The sequence below is a fragment of the Hypanus sabinus genome, chromosome 5, assembly GCF_030144855.1.
Source record: "Hypanus sabinus isolate sHypSab1 chromosome 5, sHypSab1.hap1, whole genome shotgun sequence".
Taxonomy (NCBI): Eukaryota; Metazoa; Chordata; class Chondrichthyes; order Myliobatiformes; family Dasyatidae; genus Hypanus; species Hypanus sabinus.
This window is the reverse complement of record NC_082710.1, coordinates 164,343,093-164,368,928: the sequence shown is the minus strand read 5'-3', so window position 1 is coordinate 164,368,928 and position 25,836 is coordinate 164,343,093. Positions and strand designations below refer to the sequence as shown.

At 45.5% G+C, this 25,836-nt stretch overlaps 1 protein-coding gene across 2 annotated transcripts in view; it reads left to right on the top strand.

Annotated features, from left to right (window-relative positions):
* Positions 1-2,297: 2,297 nt before the first annotated feature.
* The window catches only part of LOC132394531 (uncharacterized), a 45,688-nt gene continuing 22,149 nt past the window's right edge, over positions 2,298-25,836 (top strand). The window contains exons 1-4 of one of the 2 annotated variants that reach the window (XM_059970812.1): positions 2,298-2,434; positions 2,775-2,962; positions 11,348-11,677; positions 19,190-21,602. In XM_059970812.1, the coding sequence (XP_059826795.1) occupies positions 2,358-2,434; positions 2,775-2,962; positions 11,348-11,677; positions 19,190-19,362 (768 nt within the window). In that variant the 5' untranslated portion in view covers positions 2,298-2,357 and the 3' untranslated portion in view covers positions 19,363-21,602. Of the gene's footprint in view, positions 2,447-2,774; positions 2,963-11,347; positions 11,678-19,189; positions 21,603-25,836 lie in introns of those variants that run through there. The other variant, XR_009512357.1, reaches the window with a different exon arrangement.

Sequence of the window (25,836 nt, the reverse complement as noted above, 5' to 3'; positions counted from 1 at the left end):
AATTGCTCTTAAATGAACCTGCATCCACCCCTTGTGCTGGCAGCTCATTCCACATTCTCACTATCCTGAGTGCAGAAGTTCCCCCTCCTGTTCCCCTTAAACATTTCATCGTTCACCCTTAACCTATGACTTCTAGCTGTCGGCTCATCACACCTAGGTGGGAAAAACCTGCCTGCATTTACCCTACCTAAAATCCTAAACTAATCAACCTCTCCGTATAACTCAGGTCTGAGGAATGTCTTTTTGTAATTTTTTTCTGCACTCTTTCAATCTTATTTACATCTTTCCTACAGGTAGGTATCTAAAACTGCAGATAATACTTCAGATTAGGCCTCACCAATGTTTCAAACAATTTCAACATAACCCGAGTTCTTCCAGCATTGGATGTGTTGCTTGGATTTCCAGTATCTGCAGATTTTTTTCCTGTTGTGATCCCAACCCGTGTACTCAATACATTGATTTATGAAGGTCATGTGCCAAAAGCTTTCTTTATGATATGTGCAACCACTTTCAAGGAATTATGGATCTGTATTCATAGAAGCTTGTTCGATTGCACTCCTCAGAGCCCTAACATTCACCGTGCAGGTCCTGGATGGTCCTCACAAAGTGCAACACCTCATACTTGTCTACATTAAATTCCATCTGGCATTTTTCAGCCCTTTTCCAGCTGGTCCAGATCTCGTTGCAAGTTCTGAAAGTCTTCTATACAGTCCACATCACCCCCAAACTTTGTGCCATCCACAAAATTGCTGATCCAGTTAACTATATTATCATCCAGATCATTGATATAGATGACGAACAGCAACAGATTCAGCTCCGATCCCTGCGGCACACTACTAGTCACTGTCAGAGAAGCAACCGTCTACTACCACTCACTGGCTTCTCCCATGACGCAAATATCTAATCTAATTTCCTACCTCATCTTGGATGCCAAGTGACAATGTTCTTGACCAACCTCCCATGGGGGTCCTTGTCAAATACCTTGTCAAACCCACAACCTAGAGGAGATGTGAGCCTGTACCTCAACTCAGAATAAGGCAGAGATTGTTGTATTTCTGGCCTGGATATTTTACTTTGAAATGCTATCACTGAATTCAAGAAACTAGTTGGAGGATGTCTCTTTATGGTAGATATAAGGTACAGAAATGTCCTGCCTTGAAAGGACCAATAACTGGCTATCCTTCAGCAACTCCCACCACTGCTGAAGTTTTGGTGTAGGAAATTATTAAAACCCTTTGACTTGATATTTTATATGTACATATTCTGGATATTCAAAGTATTCTAGAATGGCTCCTGCAAACAGAATGGAAACAGACATGATCTACTTACAGAGTAGTTACTGGCATGGTTAGAGCATTGGCGGATTGGTAGGATGCAGTGAGTGGGAATAAAAGGATCCTTTTCTGGTTGGCTGCCAGTGACCAATGGGGTTCCACAGAGGCTGGTGTTGGGACTGCTTCTTTATGGACTGTATATCAATGATTTAGATGATGGAATAGATGGCTTTGTTGCCAAGTTTGCAGGTGATATGAAGATTGGTGGAGGGGCAGGTAGTGTTGAAGAAACAGGTAGGATGCAGAAGGACTTAGATTAGCAGAATAAGCAAGAGAGTGACGAGTGAAATACACTGTTGGAGAATGTATGGTCATGCACTTTGGTAGTAGAAATAAGTGTGTGGACTATTTTCTAAATAGGGAGAAAATCCAAAAATCTGAGATGGAAGAGGACTTGGGAGTCCTTGTGCAGAATACCCTCAAGGTTAACTTGCAGGTTGAGTTGGTGGTGAGGAAGGCAAATGCCATGTTAGCATTCATTTCAGGAGGACTAGAATATAAGAGCAGGGATGTGATGCTGAGGCTTTATAAGGCACTGGTGAAGCCTCACCTTGAGTATTGTGAACAGTTTTGGGCAAAGAAAAGATGTGCTAGGATTGGAGAGGATTTAGAGGAGATTCACAAGGATGATTCCAGGAATGAAAGGGTTATACAAGTTTGATAGCTCTGGGTCTGTACTTGCTGGAATTTAAAAGGATGGGAGTGGGAGGATCTCATTGAAAGCTTTTGAATGTTTAAAGGACCAGATAGAATAGATGTGGAAAGAATGTTTCCCTTGTTGGGGAGTCTAGGACAAGAGAACACAGCCTCAGGATAGGGGGTGTACATTGAAAACAGATGCAGAGAAATTTATTTAGCCAGAAGATGAGGAATTTGTGGAATTTATTACCACAGACAGCTGTGGAGACCATGTCGTTGGGTGTATTTAAGGCAGAGCTTGATAGGTTCTTGATTGAACACAGCATCAAAAATTAGCAGGAGAAGGCCAGGGAGTGGGGTTGAGGAGGGGGGAAGGGATCAGCCATGATTGAATGGTGGAGCAGACTCGATGGGCCAAATGGCCTAATTCTGCTCCTATGTCTTAGGGTGGCTTTATTTAAGTGAGTCAAAAAGTAAGGAAGTCCTGAATTGTGAATTTGATATTAGCATTTTGGAAAATGATGGGTCATCTCGTGAACACGTGTTGGAATTCTCTGTTTCCTGAGTTAAATTGTGAATATTCTGGATATTAAAGGGAACTAAACTATGTGTGAGCCACGGGTACATCAGGCATGATATAACTGAATGGCAGAGCAGGGTCGCGATCGTAATTTTTTATTTATCACTAATATACAGCATATTGCCCCAATAAGACTGAATTTAGTATTTCAGTTTCACATTTAGTGTGGAGCCCACCCTGAGTTTGACGTTCACCATTTCCTGTTGCTGTTTTCCGCTCAGCTCGATCTCCGTCAGTCGGTGTCCCGGTCCTGGAGGATTGAGGATCCCGGCATGTTCGAGATACCGGTCGGAGGAACCTGAGACTCTGGAAACGTCCCTCAATCCACCGGGAGTTTCGGCTCCCGCTCGGCACTCGGACATGTTGTTACTCCTTCTCCAGTTCGTGCTCGCTGTGGTGAACGCGGAAGGTGAGGGGCCGGGATCCGGGACGGTTCATAGAAACATGGGAAACCGGGATTCGGGACGGTTCATAGAAACATGGGAAACCGGGATTCAGGGACGGTTCATAGAAACATGGGAAACCGGGATTCGGGACGGTTCATAAAAACATGGGAAACCGGGACTCGGGACGGTTCATAGAAACATGGGAAACCGGGATTCGGGACGGTTCACAGAAACATGGGAAACCGGGACTCGGGACGGTTCATAGAAACATGGGAAACCTGGACTCGGGACGGTTCATAAAAACATGGGAAACCGGGACTCGGGACGGTTCACAGAAACATGGGAAACCGGGACTCGGGACGGTTCATAGAAACATGGGAAACCGGGACTCGGGACGGTTCATAGAAACATGGGAAACCGGGACTCGGGACGGTTCATAGAAACATGGGAAACCGGGACTCGGGACGGTTCATAGAAACATGGGAAACCTGGACTCGGGACGGTTCATAAAAACATGGGAAACCGGGACTCGGGACGGTTCACAGAGAGGTGGGAAGCCGGGACTGGTCGGGACGGTTCATGGGAAACCGGGATTCAGGGACGATTCATTGATCCAGCGCTCGGAACCGTTAGCTTCGGCGAACCCGGCGCAGTGCGCATGCTCCAGACCGCGCCAGTTCCGGGTGTGCGGGACACAAACAAAGTCTCGGCCATGTGGGACTGGCTGTGAATGGAGTGGGGATGTTGGGGAAGAGAGTCGGTTCAGGTAGTGGAGATGTTGGGGAATAGAGTCGGTTCAGGTAGTGGGGATGTTGGGGAATAGAGTCGGTTCAGGTAGTGGGGGTGTTGGGGAATAGAGTCGGTTCAGGTAGTGGGGATGTTGGGGAATAGAGTCGGTTCAGGTAGTGGGGATGTTGGGGAATAGAGTCGGTTCAGGTAGTGGGGATGTTGGGGAATAGAGTCGGTTCAGGTAGTGGGGATGTTGGGGAATAGAGTCGGTTCAGGTAGTGGGGATGTTGGGGAATAGAGTCGGTTCAGGTAGTGGGGGTGTTGGGGAAGAGAGTCGGTTCAGGTAGTGGGGATGTTGGGGAATAGAGTCGGTTCAGGTAGTGGGGATGTTGGGGAAGAGAGTCGGTTCAGGTAGTGGGGATGTTGGGGAAGAGAGTCGGTTCAGGTAGTGGGGATGTTGGGGAAGAGAGTCGGTTCAGGTAGTGGGGATGTTGGGGAATAGAGTCGGTTCAGGTAGTGGGGATGTTGGGGAAGAGAGTCGGTTCAGGTAGTGGGGGTGTTGGGGAATAGAGTCGGTTCAGGTAGTGGGGATGTTGGGGAATAGAGTCGGTTCAGGTAGTGGGGATGTTGGGGAATAGAGTCGGTTCAGGTAGTGGGGATGTTGGGGAAGAGAGTCGGTTCAGGTAGTGGGGATGTTGGGGAATAGAGTCGGTTCAGGTAGTGGGGATGTTGGGGAATAGAGTCGGTTCAGGTAGTGGGGATGTTGGGGAATAGAGTCGGTTCAGGTAGTGGGGATGTTGGGGAATAGAGTCGGTTCAGGTAGTGGGGATGTTGGGGAATAGAGTCGGTTCAGGTAGTGGGGATGTTGGGGAATAGAGTCGGTTCAGGTAGTGGGGGTGTTGGGGAAGAGAGTCGGTTCAGGTAGTGGGGATGTTGGGGAATAGAGTCGGTTCAGGTAGTGGGGATGTTGGGGAAGAGAGTCGGTTCAGGTAGTGGGGATGTTGGGGAATAGAGTCGGTTCAGGTAGTGGGGATGTTGGGGAATAGAGTCGGTTCAGGTAGTGGGGGTGTTGGGGAATAGAGTCGGTTCAGGTAGTGTGGGTGTTGGGGAATAGAGTCGGTTCAGGTAGTGGGGATGTTGGGGAATAGAGTCGGTTCAGGTAGTGGGGATGTTGGGGAAGAGAGTCGGTTCAGGTAGTGGGGATGTTGGGGAATAGAGTCGGTTCAGGTAGTGGGGATGTTGGGGAATAGAGTCGGTTCAGGTAGTGGGGGTGTTGGGGAATAGAGTCGGTTCAGGTAGTGGGGATGTTGGGGAATAGAGTCGGTTCAGGTAGTGGGGATGTTGGGGAAGAGAGTCGGTTCAGGTAGTGGGGATGTTGGGGAATAGAGTCGGTTCAGGTAGTGGGGATGTTGGGGAATAGAGTCGGTTCAGGTAGTGGGGATGTTGGGGAAGAGAGTCGGTTCAGGTAGTGGGGATGTTGGGGAATAGAGTCGGTTCAGGTAGTGGGGATGTTGGGGAATAGAGTCGGTTCAGGTAGTGGGGATGTTGGGGAATAGAGTTGGTTCAGGTAGTGGGGATGTTGGGGAATAGAGTCGGTTCAGGTAGTGGGGATGTTGGGGAATAGAGTCGGTTCGGGTAGTGGGGATGTTGGGGAATAGAGTCGGTTCAGGTAGTGGGGATGTTGGGGAATAGAGTCGGTTCAGGTAGTGGGGATGTTGGGGAATAGAGTCGGTTCAGGTAGTGGGGATGTTGGGGAATAGAGTCGGTTCGGGTAGTGGGGATGTTGGGGAATAGAGTCGGTTCAGGTAGTGGGGATGTTGGGAATAGAGTCGGTTCAGGTAGTGGGGATGTTGGGGAATAGAGTCGGTTCAGGTAGTGGGGGTGTTGGGGAATAGAGTTGGTTCAGGTAGTGGGGAGGATAGGGAAAAGCCATCGGAAAGGAGGGGTCGGTGAGGGCGGGTTGGCGGTAGGAGGTCGGAAGGAAATGAAAGGGATCGGAAATGGAGGGTTCGCTGAGGGCGGGTTGGCGGTAGGAGGTCGGAATGAAGTTGAAAGATCTGGAAAACGGGGGAAAGAAACATAATATTGGAATGATTTCAAGTGGTGGACAGGAATGGCGGGATATTCTGGAAAATAAAGGAAAGAAGACTTCAGGGTATTGTTTAAATTTGACCCGGAATAGCCTTCTATCAATCCCATTAAATTTAACTGAAAAGTTAAATCGGCCAAAGCGGACACAGGCCAGTCCGAAACCGTTCAGCAGCACTCTGCTCTTTTCCATAGATGCCGATGCCTTGCAAAAAGTTAAACCAAACTTTGATAAAGTATTGTCAATGTGAGGTCAGAAGCAATACGTCGGCATCGTACTTCTCTTACTAAAGATACTTTACTGATTGATAAAAAGAAGTTTGTGATGTTCATAACAAATCTGGTGAATTGTACTGCTCAGACATCTCGTCGCACTGAGGAAATTAAACTTACCGCGGAAGCCTCTGGAAATATCTGATAACGGGTGTTATGCGGGAAGCTAAATAAAGCTCTGATGGGTGGGGTGTCTGTATTTCTCTCCTCGTGAAGTTACACAATGGGTTTAAAATACTGCAGTGGAATGCGAGAAACCTGATTTCGAATAGTTAAGACTTTCAGAAATTTATTTGATTTATCAAATTCACCTGATTATACTTATTTCAGGAAACGTGATTAGAAACATAGAAAACCTACAGCACAATACAGGCCCTTCCGCCACAAAGCTGTGCTGAAATGTCCCTACCTTAGAAATGACTAGGCTTACCCATAGCCCTGTTCTAAGCTCCATGCGCGTATCCACCGTTGCTGGCAGCCCATTCTAAGCTCTCACCACTCTCTGTATTAAAAACTTACCCCGACTTCTCTGTACCTACTCCACAGCAACTTAAACCCTTGTCCTCTTGCGGCAACCATTTCAGCCCTGGGAAAAAGCCTCACACGATCAATGCCCCTCATCATCTTGTACACCTTAATCAGGTCACCTCTCACCCTCGGACGCTCCAAGGAGAAAAGGCCGTGTTCACTCAACCTGTTTTCATAAGGCATGCTCCCCAATCCGGGCAACATCCTTGTAAATCTCCTCTGCACCCTTTCTATGGTTTCCACATCCTTCCTGTAGTGAGGTGACCAGAACTGAGCACAGGACTCAAAGTGGGGTCTGACCAGGGTCCTATTTAGTCGCAAAAGTACCTCTCAGCTCCTAAATACAATTCCACACTTGATGAAGGTCAATATACCATATGCCTTCTTAACCACAGAGTCAACCTGCTTTGCGTGTCCTATGGACTCGGACCCCAAGATCCCTCTGATCCTCCACACTGCCAAGATTCTTACTGTTAATGCTATATTCTGCCTTCGTATTTGACCTACCAAAATGAACCACTTCACAATTATCTGTGTTGAACTCCATCTGCCACTTCTCAGCCCAGTTTTGCATCCTATCAACGGCCCTGCTCTGTAGGCTCTGACAGCCCTCCACACTATCCACAACACCTTCAACCTTTGTGTCATCAGCAATCTTACTAACCCATCCCACCACTTCCTCATCCAGGTCATTTATAAAAATCATGAAGAGTAAAGGTCCCAGAACAGATCCCCGAGGGACACCACTGGTCACAGACCTCCATGCAGAATATGACCCATCTACAACCACAAAGCAATGTCCCCTTGGATCCCATGCCTCCTTACTTTCTCAATAAGCCTTGCATGGGGTACCTTATTAAATGTCTTGCTGAAATCCATATATACTACATCTACTGCTTTTCCTTCATTATTGTGTTTAGTCACATCCTCAAAAAATTCAATCATGCTCGTAAGCAATGACCTGCCCTTGACAAAGCCATGCTGACTATTCCTAATCATGTTATACCTCTCCAAATGTTCATAAATCCTGCCTCTCAGGATCTTTTCCATCAACTTACCAAACACTAAAGCAAGACTCACTGCTCTATAATATCCTGGGCTATCTCTACTCCCTTTCTTGAATAAAGGAACAACATCTGCAACCCTCCAATCCTCTGAAACATCTCCCATCCGAAGAACATTGCTAGAGGCTCGGTAATCTCCTCCCTCACCTTCCACAGTAGCCTAGGGTACATCTCATCCGGTAACAGCGACTTATCCAACTTGATGCTTTCCAAAAGTTCCAACACATTCTCTTTCATCATATCTACATGCTTAGGCTTTTCGATCCGCTGCAAGTCATCACTACAATCACCAAGATCCTTTTCCATAGTGAATACTGAAGTAAAGTATTCATTAAGTACCTCTGCTATTTCCTCCGGTTCCATACACCTTTCCCACTGTTACGCTTGATAGATCCTATTCTTTCACGTCTTATCCTCTTGCTCTTCACACACTTGTAGAGTGCCTTGGGGCTTTCCTTAATCCTGTCCACCAAAGCCTTCTCATGGCCCCTTCTGGCTCTCCTAATATCCTTCTTAAGCTCCTTCCTGTTAGCCTTAGAATCTTCTAGATCTCTAACATTACCTAGCTCTCTGAATCTGTATGCTTTTCTTCTTGACTAGATTTATTTGAGACTTTGTACACTACGGTTCCTGTACCCTGGTACAACTTCCCTGTCTCACTTGAACCTACCTATGCAGAACTGCACACAAATATCCCCTGAACATTTGCCACATTCCTTCTGTACTTTTCCCTGAGAACATCTGCTCCCAATTTAAGCTTCCAATTTCCTGCTTGATAGCCTCATAATTCCCCTTACTTCAATTAAATGCTTTTCTAACTTGTCTGTTCCTATCTCTCTCCAATGGTAAAGGAGATAGAATTGTGATCACTATCTCCTAAATGCTCTCCCACTGAGAGATCTGACACCTGACCAGGTTCATTTCCCAATACCAGATCAAGTAGAGTCTCTCCTAATGTATACTTATCTACATATTGTGTCAAGAAACCTTTCTGAACACACCTAACAAACTCCACTCCATCTAAACCCCTTGCTCTAGGGAGATGCCAATTGATATTTGGGAAATTAAAATCTCCCACCATGACAACTCTGTTAATATTACACATTTCCAGGATCTGTTTCCCTATCTGCTCTTCGATATCCCTATTACTATTGTGTGGCCTATAAAAAACACCCAGTGAAGTTATTGACCCCTTCCTGTTCCTATCTTCCACCCACAGAGACTCTGTAGACAATCTCTCTGGGAATGGTACCATATTTATATTTTACAATAAGGATTATATTGTAACATAGAGAAGTGATGAGTTTTCTATACTTAGAAGCTTGTGTTTGGATCTATATAGGGGACAGAAAGCCAATTTTAGGAGATGGAATTTTGGTAAAGTAAATTGGGAAAAGTTTAAGGTTTTATAGAACATAGAAGATAGAACATAGAACAGTACAGCACATTACAGGCCCCTTGGCCCACAATGTTGTGCCAACCCTCAAACCCTGCCTCCCATATAACCCCCCCTTAAATGCCTCCATATACCTGTCTAGTAGTCTCCTAAAGTTCACTAGTGTATCTGCCTCCACCAGAACAGATCCTTGTGGGACACCACTGGTCACAACCCTCCAATCTGAATGTACTCCCTCCACCACGACCCTCTCCCTTCTACAGGCAAGTCAATTCTGAATCCACCTGGTCAAACTTCCCTGGATCCCATGCCTTTTGACTTTCTGAATAAGCCTACCATGTGGAACCTTGTCAGATGCCTTACTAAAATCCATGTACATCACATCCACTGAACTAACCTCATCTATATGCCTGGTCACCTCCTCAAAGAACTCTATCAGGCTTGTTAGTCACAACCTGCCCCTCACAAAGCCATGCTGACTGTCCTTGATCAGACCATGATTCTCTAAATGCCCATAGATCCTATCTCTAAGAATCTTTTCCAACAGCTTTCCCACCACAGACGTAAGGCTCACTTGTCTATAATTACCCAGACTATCCCTACTACCTTTCTTGAACAAGGGGACAACATTTGCCTCCCTCCAATCCTCCGGTACCATTCCTGTGGACAACAAGGACATAAAGGTGCTAGCCAGAGGCTCAGCAATCTCTTCCCTCACCTCGTGGAGCAGCCTGGGGAATATTCCGTCAGGCCCCGGGGTCTTATCCGTCCTAATGTATTTTAACAACTCCAACACCTCCTCTCCCTTAATATCAACATGCTCCAGAACATCAACCTCACTCATATTGCTCTCACCATCATCAAGTTCCCTCTCAGTGGTGAATACCGAAGAGATGTATTCATTGAGGACCTCGCTCACTTCCACAGCCTCCAGGCACATCTTCCCACCTTTATCTCTAATCAGTCCTACCTTCACTCCTGTTTCCCTTGTACATATTGATTGTTGGAATAAAGAAATGCAAAGTTGTATACCCCTTGAGAAGATTACTTTACCCTTTGGAATGAATACACTATGTTCACTGAGATCTGGCAACCATATTTGGATTACTTAAATGCCCAAATTGTTTAACCTTTTTATTTTATTTTAAATTAATATATCCCTTATTATAAGCTAGTTTCTTTAATTTGTATTTTATCTGACTCTGACAGCTGGATGCCAACTCTTTTTCTTTTTTTTCCTCTTTCTTCTTCTCTCCTTTCTTTCCTCTGTCTCTTATGCTTTTCCCCCCTCTTTTTTTCTAAATGCGGAGAGATGGTGTTGGGATAGGGGTTCTTTTTTTCCCTCTTGGACTTATTAATGAATTTGAATTAATTTTTTTTGATATGTATTAATTGAGTCCTTGTATTCCTTCTTTTAAAAATTTAAACAAAATAATTTTTAAAAAAGAATTTGATTGCTCCTCTTTGAACCTTGCACTTGTTTGTGATGCAACATATGAATCATTTGCAACAGAATCTGTGGTTACGGCTTCCGTTGAGGACTCAGTGGGTAGCCTCATCTGGTCGGGTAAATGCTGAAGTGAAGCATCAAAGAATACTGTCTCAACACAGGCAAACGGGCTGAAGAGCCTGTTTCTGTGCTGAGAATTTATGACCAGGTACTGGATGCTCACAATGACTGTGAGATACCTGCCTTCCATGGGAACGGATCCGATGTCCGTTGTTCTGTGGGTGAGGTGGGAAATGTTGAGCCATTTGCGATATCAGAAAGCTGGAATTTCTGGTTGGGCAGGTCTTGGGAGAAAAGCTGTGCAAGGGTAGAGGGCCAAGTGGGGATATCAGGATCAGATGGAGGGTAGATGATGAAAAATCATACTGAGATAGAAAAGATGGGAGTTGAGAAGAGGGAAGCATGAAAGGCCTGAGATTTGTCAGGGAAATGAGGAGACAATATACTGTATTTACTGTAGATGAGTAAAGGATTTTCAGTGCTCCTCAGTAAACTGCAAAATACTGCATTAAGCCTTTTTACTTGCTTTTTCATAGAGATCCTGGTCTCCCCACTATAAGAAAAATCCTCTCAACATCCATTCATTTAGGTCTTTCACTATTTAATAGGTTTCATTGAGGTCACCCACCATTCTTCTAAACACCAGTGATACAGGCCCAGAGTGATCAAGTGCTCCTTGTGCACCATAACTACAGCCCAATATTCCAGTCAACATCCCAGTGAATCCCCTCTGCATCTTCTATGTTGTTACCTCATCCTTTCTGCAGTGTGGTGGCCAGATCTGTATAAATATCTCACCAATAATTTTTGTATTTCACAGGGCAATCTACATTGGAGGTTTACAGCTCACCTGGAAGTTCGGTGACTTTTCCCAGAGTAGATGAGAAGGAAGTGAACATTGCTGAGGTTTTTCATTGGGATAAACTCCAAGAACACCCAGGAAAAGAGACCTCCATGAAACCAGTTCTCCAGTTTCATGTGGGATCCACAGAACCTTCCGTAATAAACAAATATACTGGGCGCATCGACTTCTGCCGATCCAACGGATCATTTGTCTTCAGCAACCTGAATTATGCAGATGATGGTCTTTATAGACTTTCCGTCAATCTACGAGCAATCATTATTCGATATGTCCGCCTACGTATAATGGGTACGTCTCAAATAAGCTTGTATTTTTGTCCCCATTCTGCTATATTTTAAAGGGTTAAACCTGCAAAGCACAGTAGTGGAATTTTTCAAACAGCATTCCTGAGCAAATCTTGCAGATACGAAGCGGGACTGCTGCCTGTTGAACCTTGGGTGTCATTGTCCAAATGTAAAAAAAATGCTGAGATTCTCTCCTTCACCTACGATCACGTTAGGCCTCGAAGTGAAGTAGAAAGTTGAAAATCGAATGTATTATATACGCAGGTACAATGAAATTCACAGCCACACCACAGGCACCAATATCTGCTTGCTGATTAGAGATCGAAATAATGACCTGCCCAGGGTAGAAGATGAAAGACTGGTTTGTTTAAGGCATCCACACATGCACAAGTCTCAGCAAAGTTTCTGCAACCACCTCCTGGTTCTTATTTGCCCTCCAGGTCTAACATGAGAATGCAACTGAGGGAAATGTTAATCAATGAGGATTAATCAAAGAGCCGGCTGATTAAATGACAAACAAGGGTGAGGGTGTTATCTGACTAACTCCAAATGCTCTCTTAGTCACTGTTTGTGCATTTTACAGTGTCAGTGAAGGAGGCCGAAGGGGTTGGGGGAGGAATAAGGGATGGAGTATAAACTGGCAGGTAATAGGTGAAACAAGGTGAGGGGTAACGTGGGGAGTGGCAGAGGGGGGAATGATGTCAGAAAGTGGAGAGTGACAGGTGGAAAAGGTAAAGGACTGAAGAAGAAGGAAGCTGATAGGAGAGGATAGTGGACTGTGCAAGAAGGGAAAGGAGGATGGTTATCAGAGGGCAGTAATGGGCTAGTGAGAAGAGAGAAGGTGAGAGGGAAACCAGAATGGAAAAAGAGAGGAAAGGTGAAGGTGGAGAAATTGACTGAAGTTAGAGAGCTTAGAAAAATAGACGGCTATGGGTAAGCCTAGTAATTTCTAAGGTAAGGACATGTTCGGCACAACTTTGAGGGCCGAAGGGCCTGTATTGTGCTGTATGTTTCTATGTTTCTTTGTTAGTTCAATGTCCTTGCCGTCAGGTTGGAGGTGACCCAGACTGAATGTGAGGTGTTGCTCCTCCAACCTGAGAGTGGCAGTAGAGGAGGCCATGGACCAACATGGTGGGATGTGAATGGGAAGTCCTATTGAAATGGGGGACCACTGGAAAACATCACCGTTTTGTGGTGAAGATGCTCGACAAAGCAGATCCCAACTTATGTAGAGGAGGCTGCACTGGGACCACCAGATACAACACAAGACCCTGACAGACTGGCAGGTGAAGCGTTGCCTCACCTAGAGGACCTTTTGGGGCCCTGAATGGTGAAAGGGGAGGTGTAGGGGCAGGTGTAACACTTGCCACGCAAGCTGGGATAAGTGCCATGATGCAGATTAGTAGAGAGGGACAAATTGACAAGCCAGTCACGCAGAGAGAATCCCGATGGAAAGTGGTAAGTTGGGCGGAGGGAAGTGTTATGAGTGATGAACAGACCTGATGGACAATGGAGAGCAGAGTTAACCATTCCCAACCCCCCCCCCCCCCCCGAGAACTACGAACTATTGCTGTTGCTATGCTGCTCGTGAGAGAGAGAGAAAGCCCAGGCAAGAACATCTGCTACATATAAGAGGGGGACAGAGACTGCTGATTTACTGTATTATGACTTCTACAAGGATTATGTACCTTCTACTACAAAGACTTTACTTTGCTCATTAACATTCCCCAGGAGATAGCAGGAGTGGCCTGATATGATGGACACGGTCATTCAGAGTTGATGGATAGCTGAGTGGGGATAAAAGACAGGTCTGGGGAGACATCCTTCAGACACACCAGTGGACACTGACTGAGTTTTGGGAACCCACAGAAAGGTGGGGGCTTCGGAGACCGAACCAGGAGATCGGTCAATAAAGCTCACAGTGTTACAGCAGGGCCGGTGGGGACTTGTGTGTGTGTCCACTCATGCCAGAGTGACGAGTCCACCACAGAAGAACAGTCTAGCTGAAGACCAGAGGGGTCATAACTGAATGACCACAACAATACGACGGATTAAGAAAGCAACGGAAGGTTTGGCTGCTGTTGCTGTTACATCTCTCTCGCTCTCTCTCTCTCTCTCTCTAACGATTTCAATACAACCATAACTACTTCAGCATTTATGAACTGAACTCTATACTTTCCTATGACAATTCATTTACCCCTAGACATCGATAGAGCTCGTTTATTATTGATTATTATTATTCCTACTCTTTTAGGTTTATTACTGCTAACCTGTGTTATATGTATATTTACATTATTGGTATTGTTTTGCTTATTTTACTAATAAACACTTTTGAATATAGTACCAACAGACTCCAACGGATTCTTCTTTCTCTGCTGGTCAGACACCCAGTTACGGGGTACGTAACAGAAGGGAATGGTGTGCTTAGTTGTAAATGGTGAAAATTATGGAGGATATTGTGCTGGGCACATGGCTCATGGGGTGGTAGGTAGGACAATGGGAACTCTCTCCCTGTTATAGCAGCAGAAGGGTGGGGTGAGGGCAGGTTAATGGTGGTGGAGGGAATCCTCATTCTTTGAAGAAGGAGGACTTGTCAGTTTTCCTGGAATGGAAAGTCTAATCATTAGAACAAATGTGACAGAGACAGAGAAACTCCAAAAAAGGAATAGCATTTTGCAAGCGACAGGATGGGAAGATTTAGTCAAAATAACAGTGAAAGTCAGTAGGTTTGCCAAAGAAATAGGTAGTAGGTAATATGTTGCCAGGGATACAGACAAAGCTGTAGGTAGTAGGTGATCTGTTGCCAGGGATACGGACAGGGAGATCACGAAAGGAGAGAGAGGTGTCAGAGAAGGGTCAGTGTAAGTTAGAGGCAAAGTTGATGGAATTGCTGAGCTCAGCTTGGGAGCATGAAGCATTAGCAGTGTAGTGCAGGAAGAGCTGGGGATCATTCTCAGTGTAGGTACGGACTGGATTGTTCCACATAGTTGACGAAGAGACAGGACAATGCAGGTGCCCATGGCTACACCTTAGGTTTGTAGAAAGAGAAACCGGTGAGCATGACAACCGACTCCGCCAGATGGAGGAGGGTGGTGGTGGAGGGGAACTCGTTAGGTCCGTTATCCAGAAAGAAGCAGAGAAGTATAAAGCCTTGCTGATGGAGGACTGCACAGACTGGACATCCATAGTGAAAACAAAGTGATCAGGGCCAGGGAACTTCAAGTGATCGAGAGCATGTAAAGTGTCACAGATTTAGGCAGGGACTGAATCAAAGGGGACAAGATGGAGTTGGGTTATGCAGTCATGAATGCAGTGGGGGCTGGACCAGGTTTGACTGGGAATTGGTTCTTCTGGGACAGTCAGTTTGATTATTCTGCGTAGGAGGTGGAAACAAGTAGTGAGGGGTAAGGGGGCTATAAGACCATAGGATATCAAAATAGCATTAGGCCTTTTGGCCCATTGAGTCAGCACCTCCATTCAATCATGGCTGAATTATTTTCCCTCACAACCCATTCTCCTAACTTCTCCTTGTAGCCTTTGATGCCCCTACTAATCAAGAACCTATCAACCTCTGCTTTAAATATACCCAATGACGTGGCCTCCACAGCTGTCTGTGACAATGAATTTCACAGATTCGCCACCCTCGTCTATAGAAGTTCCTCCTCATCTAAAGGGACATTCTGTATTCTGAAGCTGTGCCCTCTGGTCCTAGATCAGTAAAGGAGTTTCAGTTCCCCCCAGTAAACCTGCAATATGTTCCATTAAACTTTTCTTCCTGTTGATTAGATACTGAGATAAAAGCTGGAATTCTGGAAATCTCCCAGGGGAAAACACGGAAGAGGTCTCGGCCCTCTGGTGTTAGATTCACCCACTATCGAAAGCATCGACACAACATCTTTCCTATCTCGGCCTTTCAATATTTGATAGGTTTCAATGATTACCTCATCATTCTACTAAACTCCAGTGAGTACAGGCCCAGAGCCATCAAACGCACCTCACACATTGACCCTTTCATTCCCAGGATCATTTTCATGAATCTCCTCTGGACCGGCTCCAGTGTAGCATATCCTCTCTTAGATAAGGGGACAAATCTGTTGACAATCCGCCAAATACGGTCTGACCAATGCCTTGGAAAACCTCAGAATTATATCCTTCCTGTTATATTCCATTCCTCTTGAAATGAGTAGATTGCATTAGCTTTCCTTACCACTGACTCAACCTGCAGGTTAACCTCTAGGGAAACCCGCACTAGGACCCCAAGTCCTTTTGCATCTCCAATTTCTGAATTTACTGCTCATTTATAAAACAATCTATTCTTAAATTCATTCTGGCAAAGTGTGGTTGAGGTCGGTGGCCGTGGATGGGAATTTCCAACCAATCTCACCATAATTTTATAAATATCTGTCAGGTCATTCCTCAGCCTCCTGCATTCCAGTAAGACTAAACCCAGCTTATCCAATCCTGCAGTGACAGGGAGAGTCATGATAACTATAGCCCTGGTGAATCCCCTCTGCACCCGATTGTTACCTCATCCTGCAGGCAATGTCACCAGTACTGATTCAGAACCTGCTCAGGGCTCGGATGCTGGTTACAGATCTGGTGAAGCTGCACCCTACAGTGAAGCCAGGCCAGGCTTTGAAGGAGGCATTAAAACCACAAGTAAGATACAAACAACAGCTAGAGACACACTTCAATAATTCCACCAACTCCTGACGCATCAGGTCCACCACTGCCCTGCAAACAGCAATGCCCCGCCAGCTGAAGAACTGAGCAGCTTTCCTGAGTTGACCAGGGACAACAGTGAACCGGTGATGAAGGCCTTGATACCTGAGGAGGACACAGTGCAGACCCTGAACACACATGAAGTGAGCCGTACTCCTCACAGTATCAACACGTGCAGAGCAGCTGGACTAGACAGCATACCGGGGCAGGTCCCTAGTGACTGCATTGACCAGCTGGCAGAGGCTTTTACTGAAATCTACAACCTCTCTCTGACCCCTGCTGCGGCCCCTACATGCTTCAAAACGCCTGCCACCATACCAGTCAGCGGTAACTTGTCTCGACCACTACAAACAGGATGCACTCGCTCCCATAGCTGCCAAGTGTCTGCAGGGCCGGTTGCAGCCCGCATTAAGAATGCCATCCCTGCCACTCTGGACGGGCACCAGTTTGCCTAGAAAGCAAACAGTTCAACCGAGGACATCATCTCCATCGTACTGGTACACTTGGAGCACAAGGACACCTACTCCAGAAAGCTTTTATTGACTACCGTTCTGCCTTCAACACTTTACTCCCCAAAAAGCTGATCATTAAACTGCACAGTCTGGGACTCAATACATCAATTTGCATCTGGATTCTGGACTTTGCACCAGACAGTCAGCCTAGGCAAGTACACAGCAAATCTCCCCGGCCCGGAATGTTGGGGCACTTCAGTACTGAGCCCACTCCTTTACACTCCCTTCCCCTGTGACTGGGCCCCTCCCTATCCCACCAACTCCACCAAATTTACAGACAACACCACAGTAACTGGAGTAATTCAGTACTGAGCCCACTCCTTTACACTCCCTTCCCCTGTGACTGGGCCCCTCCCTATCCCACCAACTCCACCAAATTTACAGACAACACCACAGTAACTGGAGTAATTCAGTACTGAGCCCACTCCTTTACACCCCCTTCCCCTGTGACTGGGCCCCTCCCTATCCCACCAACTCCACCAAATTTACAGACAACACCACAGTAACTGGAGTAATTCAGTACTGAGCCCACTCCTTTACACTCCCTTCCCCTGTGACTGGGCCCCTCCCTATCCCACCAACTCCATCAAATTTACAGACAACACCACAGTAACTGGAGTAATTACAAATAACCAGGGAACAGCATCCGGAGAGGAGGTGCAGAAACTCTCTGAATGGTGCAATAACCATAACCTCTCACTCAACATTAAAAAACTAAAGAAATGATCATTGATTTCAGGAAATCAAGGAAATATGGACAAGCTCCATTACTCATAAGCGGTGAAGCAGAGGAAAGGGTCCCTAGCTTTATGTTCCTGGGAGTGAGCATCACAGAGGATTGGAGGGTTGTGGATGTTGATCAAAGGCAGGTCATGCCTTATGAGCCTGATTGAATTTTTTGAGGGTGTGACTAAACACATTGATGAAGGAAGAGCAGTAGATGTAGTGTATATGGATTTCAGCAAGGCATTTGTTAAGGTACCCCGTGCAAGGCTTATTGAGAAAGTAAGGAACCATGGGATCCAAGGGGACATTGCTTTGTGGATCCAGAACTGGCTTGCCCACAGAAGGCAAAGAGTGGTTGTAGACCGGTCATATTTTGCATGGAGCTCAGTCACCAGTGGAGTCCCTCAGGGATCTGTTCTGGGACCCTTTCTCTTCGTGATTTTTATAAATGACCTGGATGACGAAATGGAGGGATGGATTAGTAAGATTGCTGATGACAAAAAGGTTGGAGGTGTTGTGCATAGTGTGGAGGGCTGTCAGAGGTTACAGCGGGACATTGATAGGATGCAAAACTGGGCTGAGAAGTAGGAGATGGAGTTCAACCCAGATAAGTGTGAGGTGGTTCATGTTGGTAGGTCAAATATGATGGCAGAATATAGTATTAATGGTAAGACTCTTGACAGTGTGGAGGTTCAGCGGGATCTTGCGGTCCGAGTCCATAGGACACTCATAGTGGCTGCACAGGTTGATTCTGGTTAAGAAGGCGTATGGTGTATTGTCCTTCATCAATTGTGGAATTTAATTTAGGAGCCGAGAGGTAATGTTGCATCTATGTAGGACCCTAGTCAGACCCCACTTGGAGTACTGTGCTCAGTTCTGGTCGCCTCACTACAGGAAGGATCTGGAAGCCATAGAAAGGGTGCAGAGGAGATTTACAAGGATGTTGCCTGGATTGGGGAGCATGTCTTATGAGAATAGGTTGAGTGAACTCCTCTTCTTGGAGTGACGGAGGACGAGAGGTGACCTGATAGAGGTGTACAAGATGATGAGAGGCATTGATCGTGTGGATAGTCAGAGGCTTTTTCCCAGGGCTGAAATGGTTGCCACAAGAGGACACAAGTTTAAGGTGCTGGGGAGTAGGTACAGAGGAGATGTCAAGGGTAAGTTTTTTTTACTCAGAGTGGTGAGTGTGTGGAATGGGCTGCCAGCAATGGTGGTGGAGGCGGATACGATAGGGTCTTTTAAGAGACTTTTGGATAGGTACATGGAGCTTAGTAAAATAGAGGGCTATAGGTAAGCCTAGTAATTTCTAAGGTAGGGGCATGTTCGGCACAACCTTGTGGGCCAAAGGGCCAGTATTGTGCTGTAGGTTTTCTATGTTTCCATATTATTTTACATGTAGCCATTGTGTTTTCATAATTGAATTGTCAGTTTGCTGTTTTGCATTGAATGGAGAAGCACTGCCATCTCGATGGCCTCAGCAATGACAATAAAGCCGGGACTGTGTACAGTACTCCACGTGTAGTCTCACCAATGCTTTGTTTTGTATTTCACAGGGCAAAATACCACCGAGGTGCACAGTTCACCTGGAAGCTCAGTGACATTTCCCGGAGTAGATGGGAACGAAATGGACATTACTGACGTTTTTCATTGGGAAAAACTGCAAGAAAAGAGACCTCCATGGATCCAGTTCTCCAGTTTCATATTGGATCCACAAAACCTGCCGTAGTAAACAAATATATTGGGCGCATTGACTTCCTCTCGTCCAACGGATCATTTGTCTTCAGCAATCTGACCAGTGCGGATGATGGTCTTTATAGACTCTCCGTCAATCTACAAAAAACCATTATTCGATATGTCCGCCTGCATATAATGGGTACGTCTAAAATAAGCTTGTATTTTTGTCCTCTTTCTGCTGTAGTGAAAAAGGGTTAAACTGCAAAGTGCCTCAGTGGAATTTCCCAGACAGAACCTGAGCATATCGTGCTCCCTGGAGAACTGTGGGTCCAAATGTAAAAACAAGACTGAGGTTCTCTCCTTCACCCACTGTCATGTTCGCCTTGAAGTGAAGTAGAAATTTGAAAATCAAGTGTGCACAGGTGCAATGAAGTACATGCAGCAACACCATAGGCATTGGTAATCAGCCTCCACAAGAAAAACATAAATTATATACTTGACCTAACTGGTACGTCTTTGGACTGTGGGAGGGAACTGGAGGACCCAGGGAAAACCACACATTCATGGGGCGGACATCGAGAGACTCCTAACAGAATGGAGCCAGAATTGAACTCCGAACTCCAGGATACCCTGAGCTGTAATAACATTACACTCTCTTACGCTACTGTGCACAACGTTTACAGGAAAGAGCACAATTAGAACAAAAAAGTGCCCGTTGTTGTTACACTGAGGTAGTGATTGGAGTTGTGCAGGTTAGTTCAAGGATCAAAAGGTTAAAAGGAAATAAATTTTCTTGAACCTGATTGTGTTGGATTTAAGGCTTCAGGCTTCTGCACCTCCTGCCCAGTTGTAGCTGCAAGAAGAAGGTGTGGCCTCGATGGTGGGGAACTTTGATGGATGTTGCCTCCTTGGGACAGAGCCTCTCAGAAATACTACCGACGTTTGGGAGGGGTAGGGCTGTGATGTACAAAGTAAATCCAATTAAACCTCAATACAACAGAAACAAATGCACAACTTAATGCGTTTCCCCCCCCCACCCCCCCGTTGTGGGTAACCATCTCACTTGAGCATTTGCGACGATCATAATCCAGCATCTTCCCATCCCTGTCTTCCCATACTCACCATCACACCTGATGAGTAGGTTAAGGAATAGATGTGACATTCCTGTCACTTGTTCTCCTGAGACCGTGTTTTCGATTTCTGACAACATGACGGATGTGTGACCTGACTCTGTGTCCTCTGTGTCACCGCTGCAGGTAGCCTCTAACCACAGAGGTAGCTCTCAATCTCTGATCAGAACCAGCAACTAACCCGACCTGCTGTTACAAAACAGCTCTCTGAATTACCGTGGGCGGCATGGTGGTATAGTGGTTAGTACAACACTTTACAGAACCAGTGACCTGGGTCCAATACCTGCCGCTGTCTTTAAAGAGTTGTACATTCTCCCTGTGACTGCATGGGTTTCCACTGTGGGCTCCAGTTTCCTCCCACAGTCCAAAGACCTACCAGGTGGTAGGTTAATTGGTCATTGTAAGTTTGTCCTGTGATTAGGCTACAATTCAATAGGGGGTTTGCTGGGTGGCATGGCTTAAAGGGCCAGAAGAGCCGAGTCCATGCTGAATCTCAATAAATAAATAACAAATAAATATCTGCCGACTTCTACATATGCAGTTTTTTCTAAAAGTTTCTTTCTAAAATTATGCCAAATCCTGTGACGGAAAAGGATCAAAGAGATGACCCTACTCATTTCCTTGGGCTAATGACACTGGACACCAAGCTGTTATTACGACACCTCTCCCATGTCATATGGTCTCTCAATGAAAACATGAAGAATTCAGTTGCAGAGGGAGGTTCAAAGACACACAAGTTTTGACATGATAATGGTGTTGAGCACAGAACTGTTTTCACTGACCCCATTATTAAATTACTAGGTGAATTATTGGTGAAATGTCAGAAGATCTTGTGATTCAGGGATTATGTTGTGGAAGTTTGTTTTCTCTCTAAGAAGACTCTTTAATCTGCCTGTTCCTGTAGAGATTAAAGATACAATCACACTGTGGACAAACTGACATGCCATTGATCCCATTCCAGTTAGTGTTAAATTGATGGTAAATCCCCCAGTCATCACAAAATATCCGAACTTAAAAATGAGCTCATTTATCAGTCTTTTGTCAAAATCTCCATCTGGGAATATTTTGTCATCAGTGTCAGATTTATTATCACTGGCATGTGTCGTGAAATTTGTTAACTTAGCAGCAGCAGTTCAATGTAATACAAAATATGGAAAAGGAGGAGGGGAAAAATTAATTAATTGTGGTGTATATATAATGAATAGATTAAAAATCGTGCAAAAACAGAACTAATATGTATTTTAAAAGTGAGGTAGTGTTCATGGGTTCAATATCCATTTAGGAATTGGATGACAGAGGTGAAGAAGCTGTTCCTGAATCACTGAGTGTGTGCCTTCAGGCTTCTGTACCTCCTACCTGATGGTAACAGTGAGAAAAGGGCATGTCCTGGGTGCTGGGGGTCCTTAATAATAGACGCTGCTTTCTGAGCCACTGCTCCCTGAAGGTGTCCTGGGTACTTTGTAGGCTGGTACCCAAGATGGAGTCTCCCAGGGTCAGTTGCTGGACGGTAACAAAAGCCTTGTTATCCCGAGCGCTTCCAGAAGTGACTGTGGAACTTACACCTGTGATGTCACCAACCCCGTCAGCTCTGTCCAGTCAAACTACTCGCTAACTATTCACGGTAAGCTTGTTTGTGGATGACATCATGAGGGTACAGTTCATCATCACTGCTGGTGCTGAACTTCTGAACACAGTCTGTGCAAATCCGTTGTGGAGCAGAGAGAGCAAAAGTCAATCAAAGATCTTTTTAACTGTAAATTATAAGCAGTTTGGTGGAATATGTATTGAAAAAAAAATTCCCGCTGAAAATGGGAGTGTTTTATCTGTTTCCTCGATCCGTAGAAGCTGTCTCTTGGACAATGAACAGGATGGTGATGGGACATCCAAGGCTGGGTTGCGGGAACCTGGACTGTTTCCTCACAGTGAGGTGGGCAGGCAGAGCCCATTGTGGGTCAAATCACAGTAACAGATCCTTCAGCCCATCATGCCATGCTATCCATGTAGAATTTATCCATGATAATCCCATTTGTCCCCAATTGCTTAGCAATCATTTGTGCCTTATTGTCTCAACTACTGTTCAGTGAGATCTGAACTATGATGTTCCAGTGTCTGAATTAACTCAAGGTCATAAGACCACGAGACATAGGAACAGAATTAGGCCATTTGGCCCATTGAGTCTGCGCTGCCATTCAATCCTGGTTGATTTATTATCCCTCTCAATCTCATTCCAATGCCTTGCTATATAACTGTGTTCTAAACGTACATACCGATTCTTGTAAATTTCCTCCTGGTTCCTCCACATGCCAGCCCTCCTCTCCTGAGAATAGTGATAGGCTGAGGTATAATTCCCTGGTTACACTCACAAGATGCTGGAGGAGCTCTATGGAAAAGAGTAGAGTCAGCGTTTCGAGCCGAGACCCTTCGGCAGGACTGATGTCGGAGGGCCGCAGAGATCACAGAACTACAGTCCGCAAATTAGTGTATTCGGATGAATCAAGGCCAAGGGAAGCAGACAAACCAATTGTTTTGCTTTCAGTCCTGAGGAAGGGTCTCGGACAGAAATGTCAACTGTACTCCTCTTTGTGTGTGTTGCCTCCTTCCCTGGTTCTTCAGTTACCTGGGACTATTGTAGGTTCAAAATGTTGGAGATGGACAGCCCTGTGGTCAGAGCTGACTGACATGGCCACGTACCAGTGAAGATTGCAGGTTGGTGATCAGGAGCAGGAGCAGGAGGTCAAACTGCTTTCTTTCCCTCTCACGGGCTCTGATATCAATTAGCACACCCCTTTGTGGCAGTGATTGACTCAATGAGTGCATCTTCTGCTCAATTAGCATGCCAGACCAGCCTTGGTATCTTGTTGGCTGCAGAATTCTCCCCGAATATCCTGTGACGTCTCGCAGTGTGGAGGAGATCCCCTGCATATGCTTTGGGGGCATCCTACCAGCAGAGCACTATAATCAGATGGAGCAGTTGAAACGTGTCCCACACAGGAGCCTTCAGAGTTCAAAGCTGAAAGTAAATTTATTAGCGAAGTACATGTGACCCTCAGGCTCAGCCAGAGAGCTTCTGCCCCGCCATTTACAACCCTGGATTCATTTTCTTGTGGGAATACAGATTAATCCATAATAGTGTAATAGCCATAATGGAACCATGAAAGACCACACCAACTTGGACATATAATCAGTGTGCAAAAGACAACAAACTGTGCAAATACTAAAATAAATAAATAAATAAACATCAGGAACCTGAGATGAAGAGCCATTGAAAGTGAGTCCATACGTTGTGGGAACATTTCAATGATGGTGCAAGTGAAGTTGAGTGAAGTTATCCCTTTTGGTTCAAGAGCCTGATGGTTGAGGTTGTTCCTGAACCCGGTGGTGTGATTCCTGAGGCTCCTGTACCTTCTTCCTGATGTCAGCATTGAGAAGAGAGCACGTCCTGAGTGCTAGTGGCCCCCGATGATAGATGATGCTTTCCTGCAAGAACAATTCACATAGGTGTACTCAATGGTAGAGAGTGAGCCATGATCGACTGGGCTGTATGCACTTCATTTTGTAGGATTTTCCATTCAAAGGCACTTGTGTTTCCATACCAGGCTGTGATGCAGCCAGTCAATATACTCTCCACCACACATCTATAGAAGTTTGTCAAAGTTTTAGATGTCATGCTGAATCTTCAAAAACTCCGAAGGAAGTAGAGGGGCTGCCATTCTTCATAATTAGACTGACACGCAGGGTCCAGGACAGGTCCTCCAAAATAGTAACACCGAGGAATTTAAAGTGGCTGACACTCTTCACCTCTTCACCTCTGATGAGGACTGGCTCATTGACCTCTGGTTTCCTTCTCCTGAAGTCAATAATCAGCTCTTTGGTTTTGCTGACATTGAGTAAGAGGTTGTTATGTCACCACTCAGCCAGATTTTCCATCTCTGTCTTATATGCTAATTCATCACCACTTTTGACAGTGGTGTTATCAGCAAACTTGAATATGGCATTGGAGTTGTGTTAAATCACACAGTCAGAAGTATAAAGCGAGTAGATCTGTGGACTAAGCTCACAGCCTTGTGGTGTACCTGTACTGATGGAGATCATGGAGGCGATGTTGTGGCAAATCAGAACTGACAGGCTCTGCAAGTAAGGATATCAAGGATCCAAGCACACAAGGAGGTATTTAGGTCAAGGTCTTGAAGCTTATTGATTATTTTTGAGAGGATTATGATATTGAATGCTGAGCTGTATTTGATTCTGATGTATCCACCTTTGCTGTCCAGATAAGCCACTGGGTGATAATCATTGGGACATGTTGCCATGTTCTTCTTGGGCACCGGTATAACTGAAGCCTGCTTGAAGCAGGTGGGTACCTCAGACTGCCGAAGGGCGAGGTTAAAGGTCTCAGTGAATACTCCAGCCAGTTGATCAGCCAGGCTCTGTGCTTGGGCTGAATACTTTTCGTGGGTTCACCCTCCTGAAGACTACTCGCATGTTAGCCTCTGAGATTGAAATCACAAGAACATCAAAGCCTGTGGGAGTTTGTGAAGGTTCTGCCATGTTTTGATGGTCAAATAGAAGGCATAGAGCTCATCTGGAAGTGAAGCCCTGATGACTCCTATGTCATTTAATTTAATTTTATAAGAGGTGATAGTATTCAAGTCCTGCCACAACTGTTGAATGTCCTTCGCTGATTCGAGTTTAGTCTGAATTACCACTTGGCCTGTGAGATGGCTTTCCAGAGATCGTACATTGACCTCTTGTAACTTTCCTAGTTACCAGTCTTGAATAACTCTAGTAAGGTCCTCAGCAGGTTGTGCATCTCATGGTTCATCCAGGGCTCCTAGTTGGAGAAGATTCTGAATGATTTTGTAGGAACACTGCAACTGTTTTAATAAAGTCCATGACAACCATGGTGTATTTATTCAAATCTACAGATGAGACCTTGAACACAGCCCAATCCACCAATTCAAAGCAATCCCATAGACACCTCTCTGCCTCCCCGACCACCTCTTTGTTGTCCTTGTCTCTGGAGCTTTGCTTTTAGCCTCTGCCTGCATGCAGATAGGAGAAGGCAGCCAAGTGACCAGGTTCCATGATCTGGGCATGGAACAGTAGGCATTCTTATAATAGAGTTCTAGTGTGTTGGGATCTCTCATGCTACAGGCTATATGCTGATGATAACTGGGCAGGGTTTTCTTCAAACAAGCCTGGTTGAAGTCCCTGACTTCATTTAGCCTGTATATATCCTTGACTATGATATGAAATGCATCAGGAATTGTGTGCAGACGTATTCCAAAACTGCGGTTTAGATTACTGTTGTTTAGATGTTGTTGCGTACTCTGATCTTCACTTCGACATCTCCCATTCCCCTTTGAATAGCACTGAATCAGAAGGGCTGAAGCCTG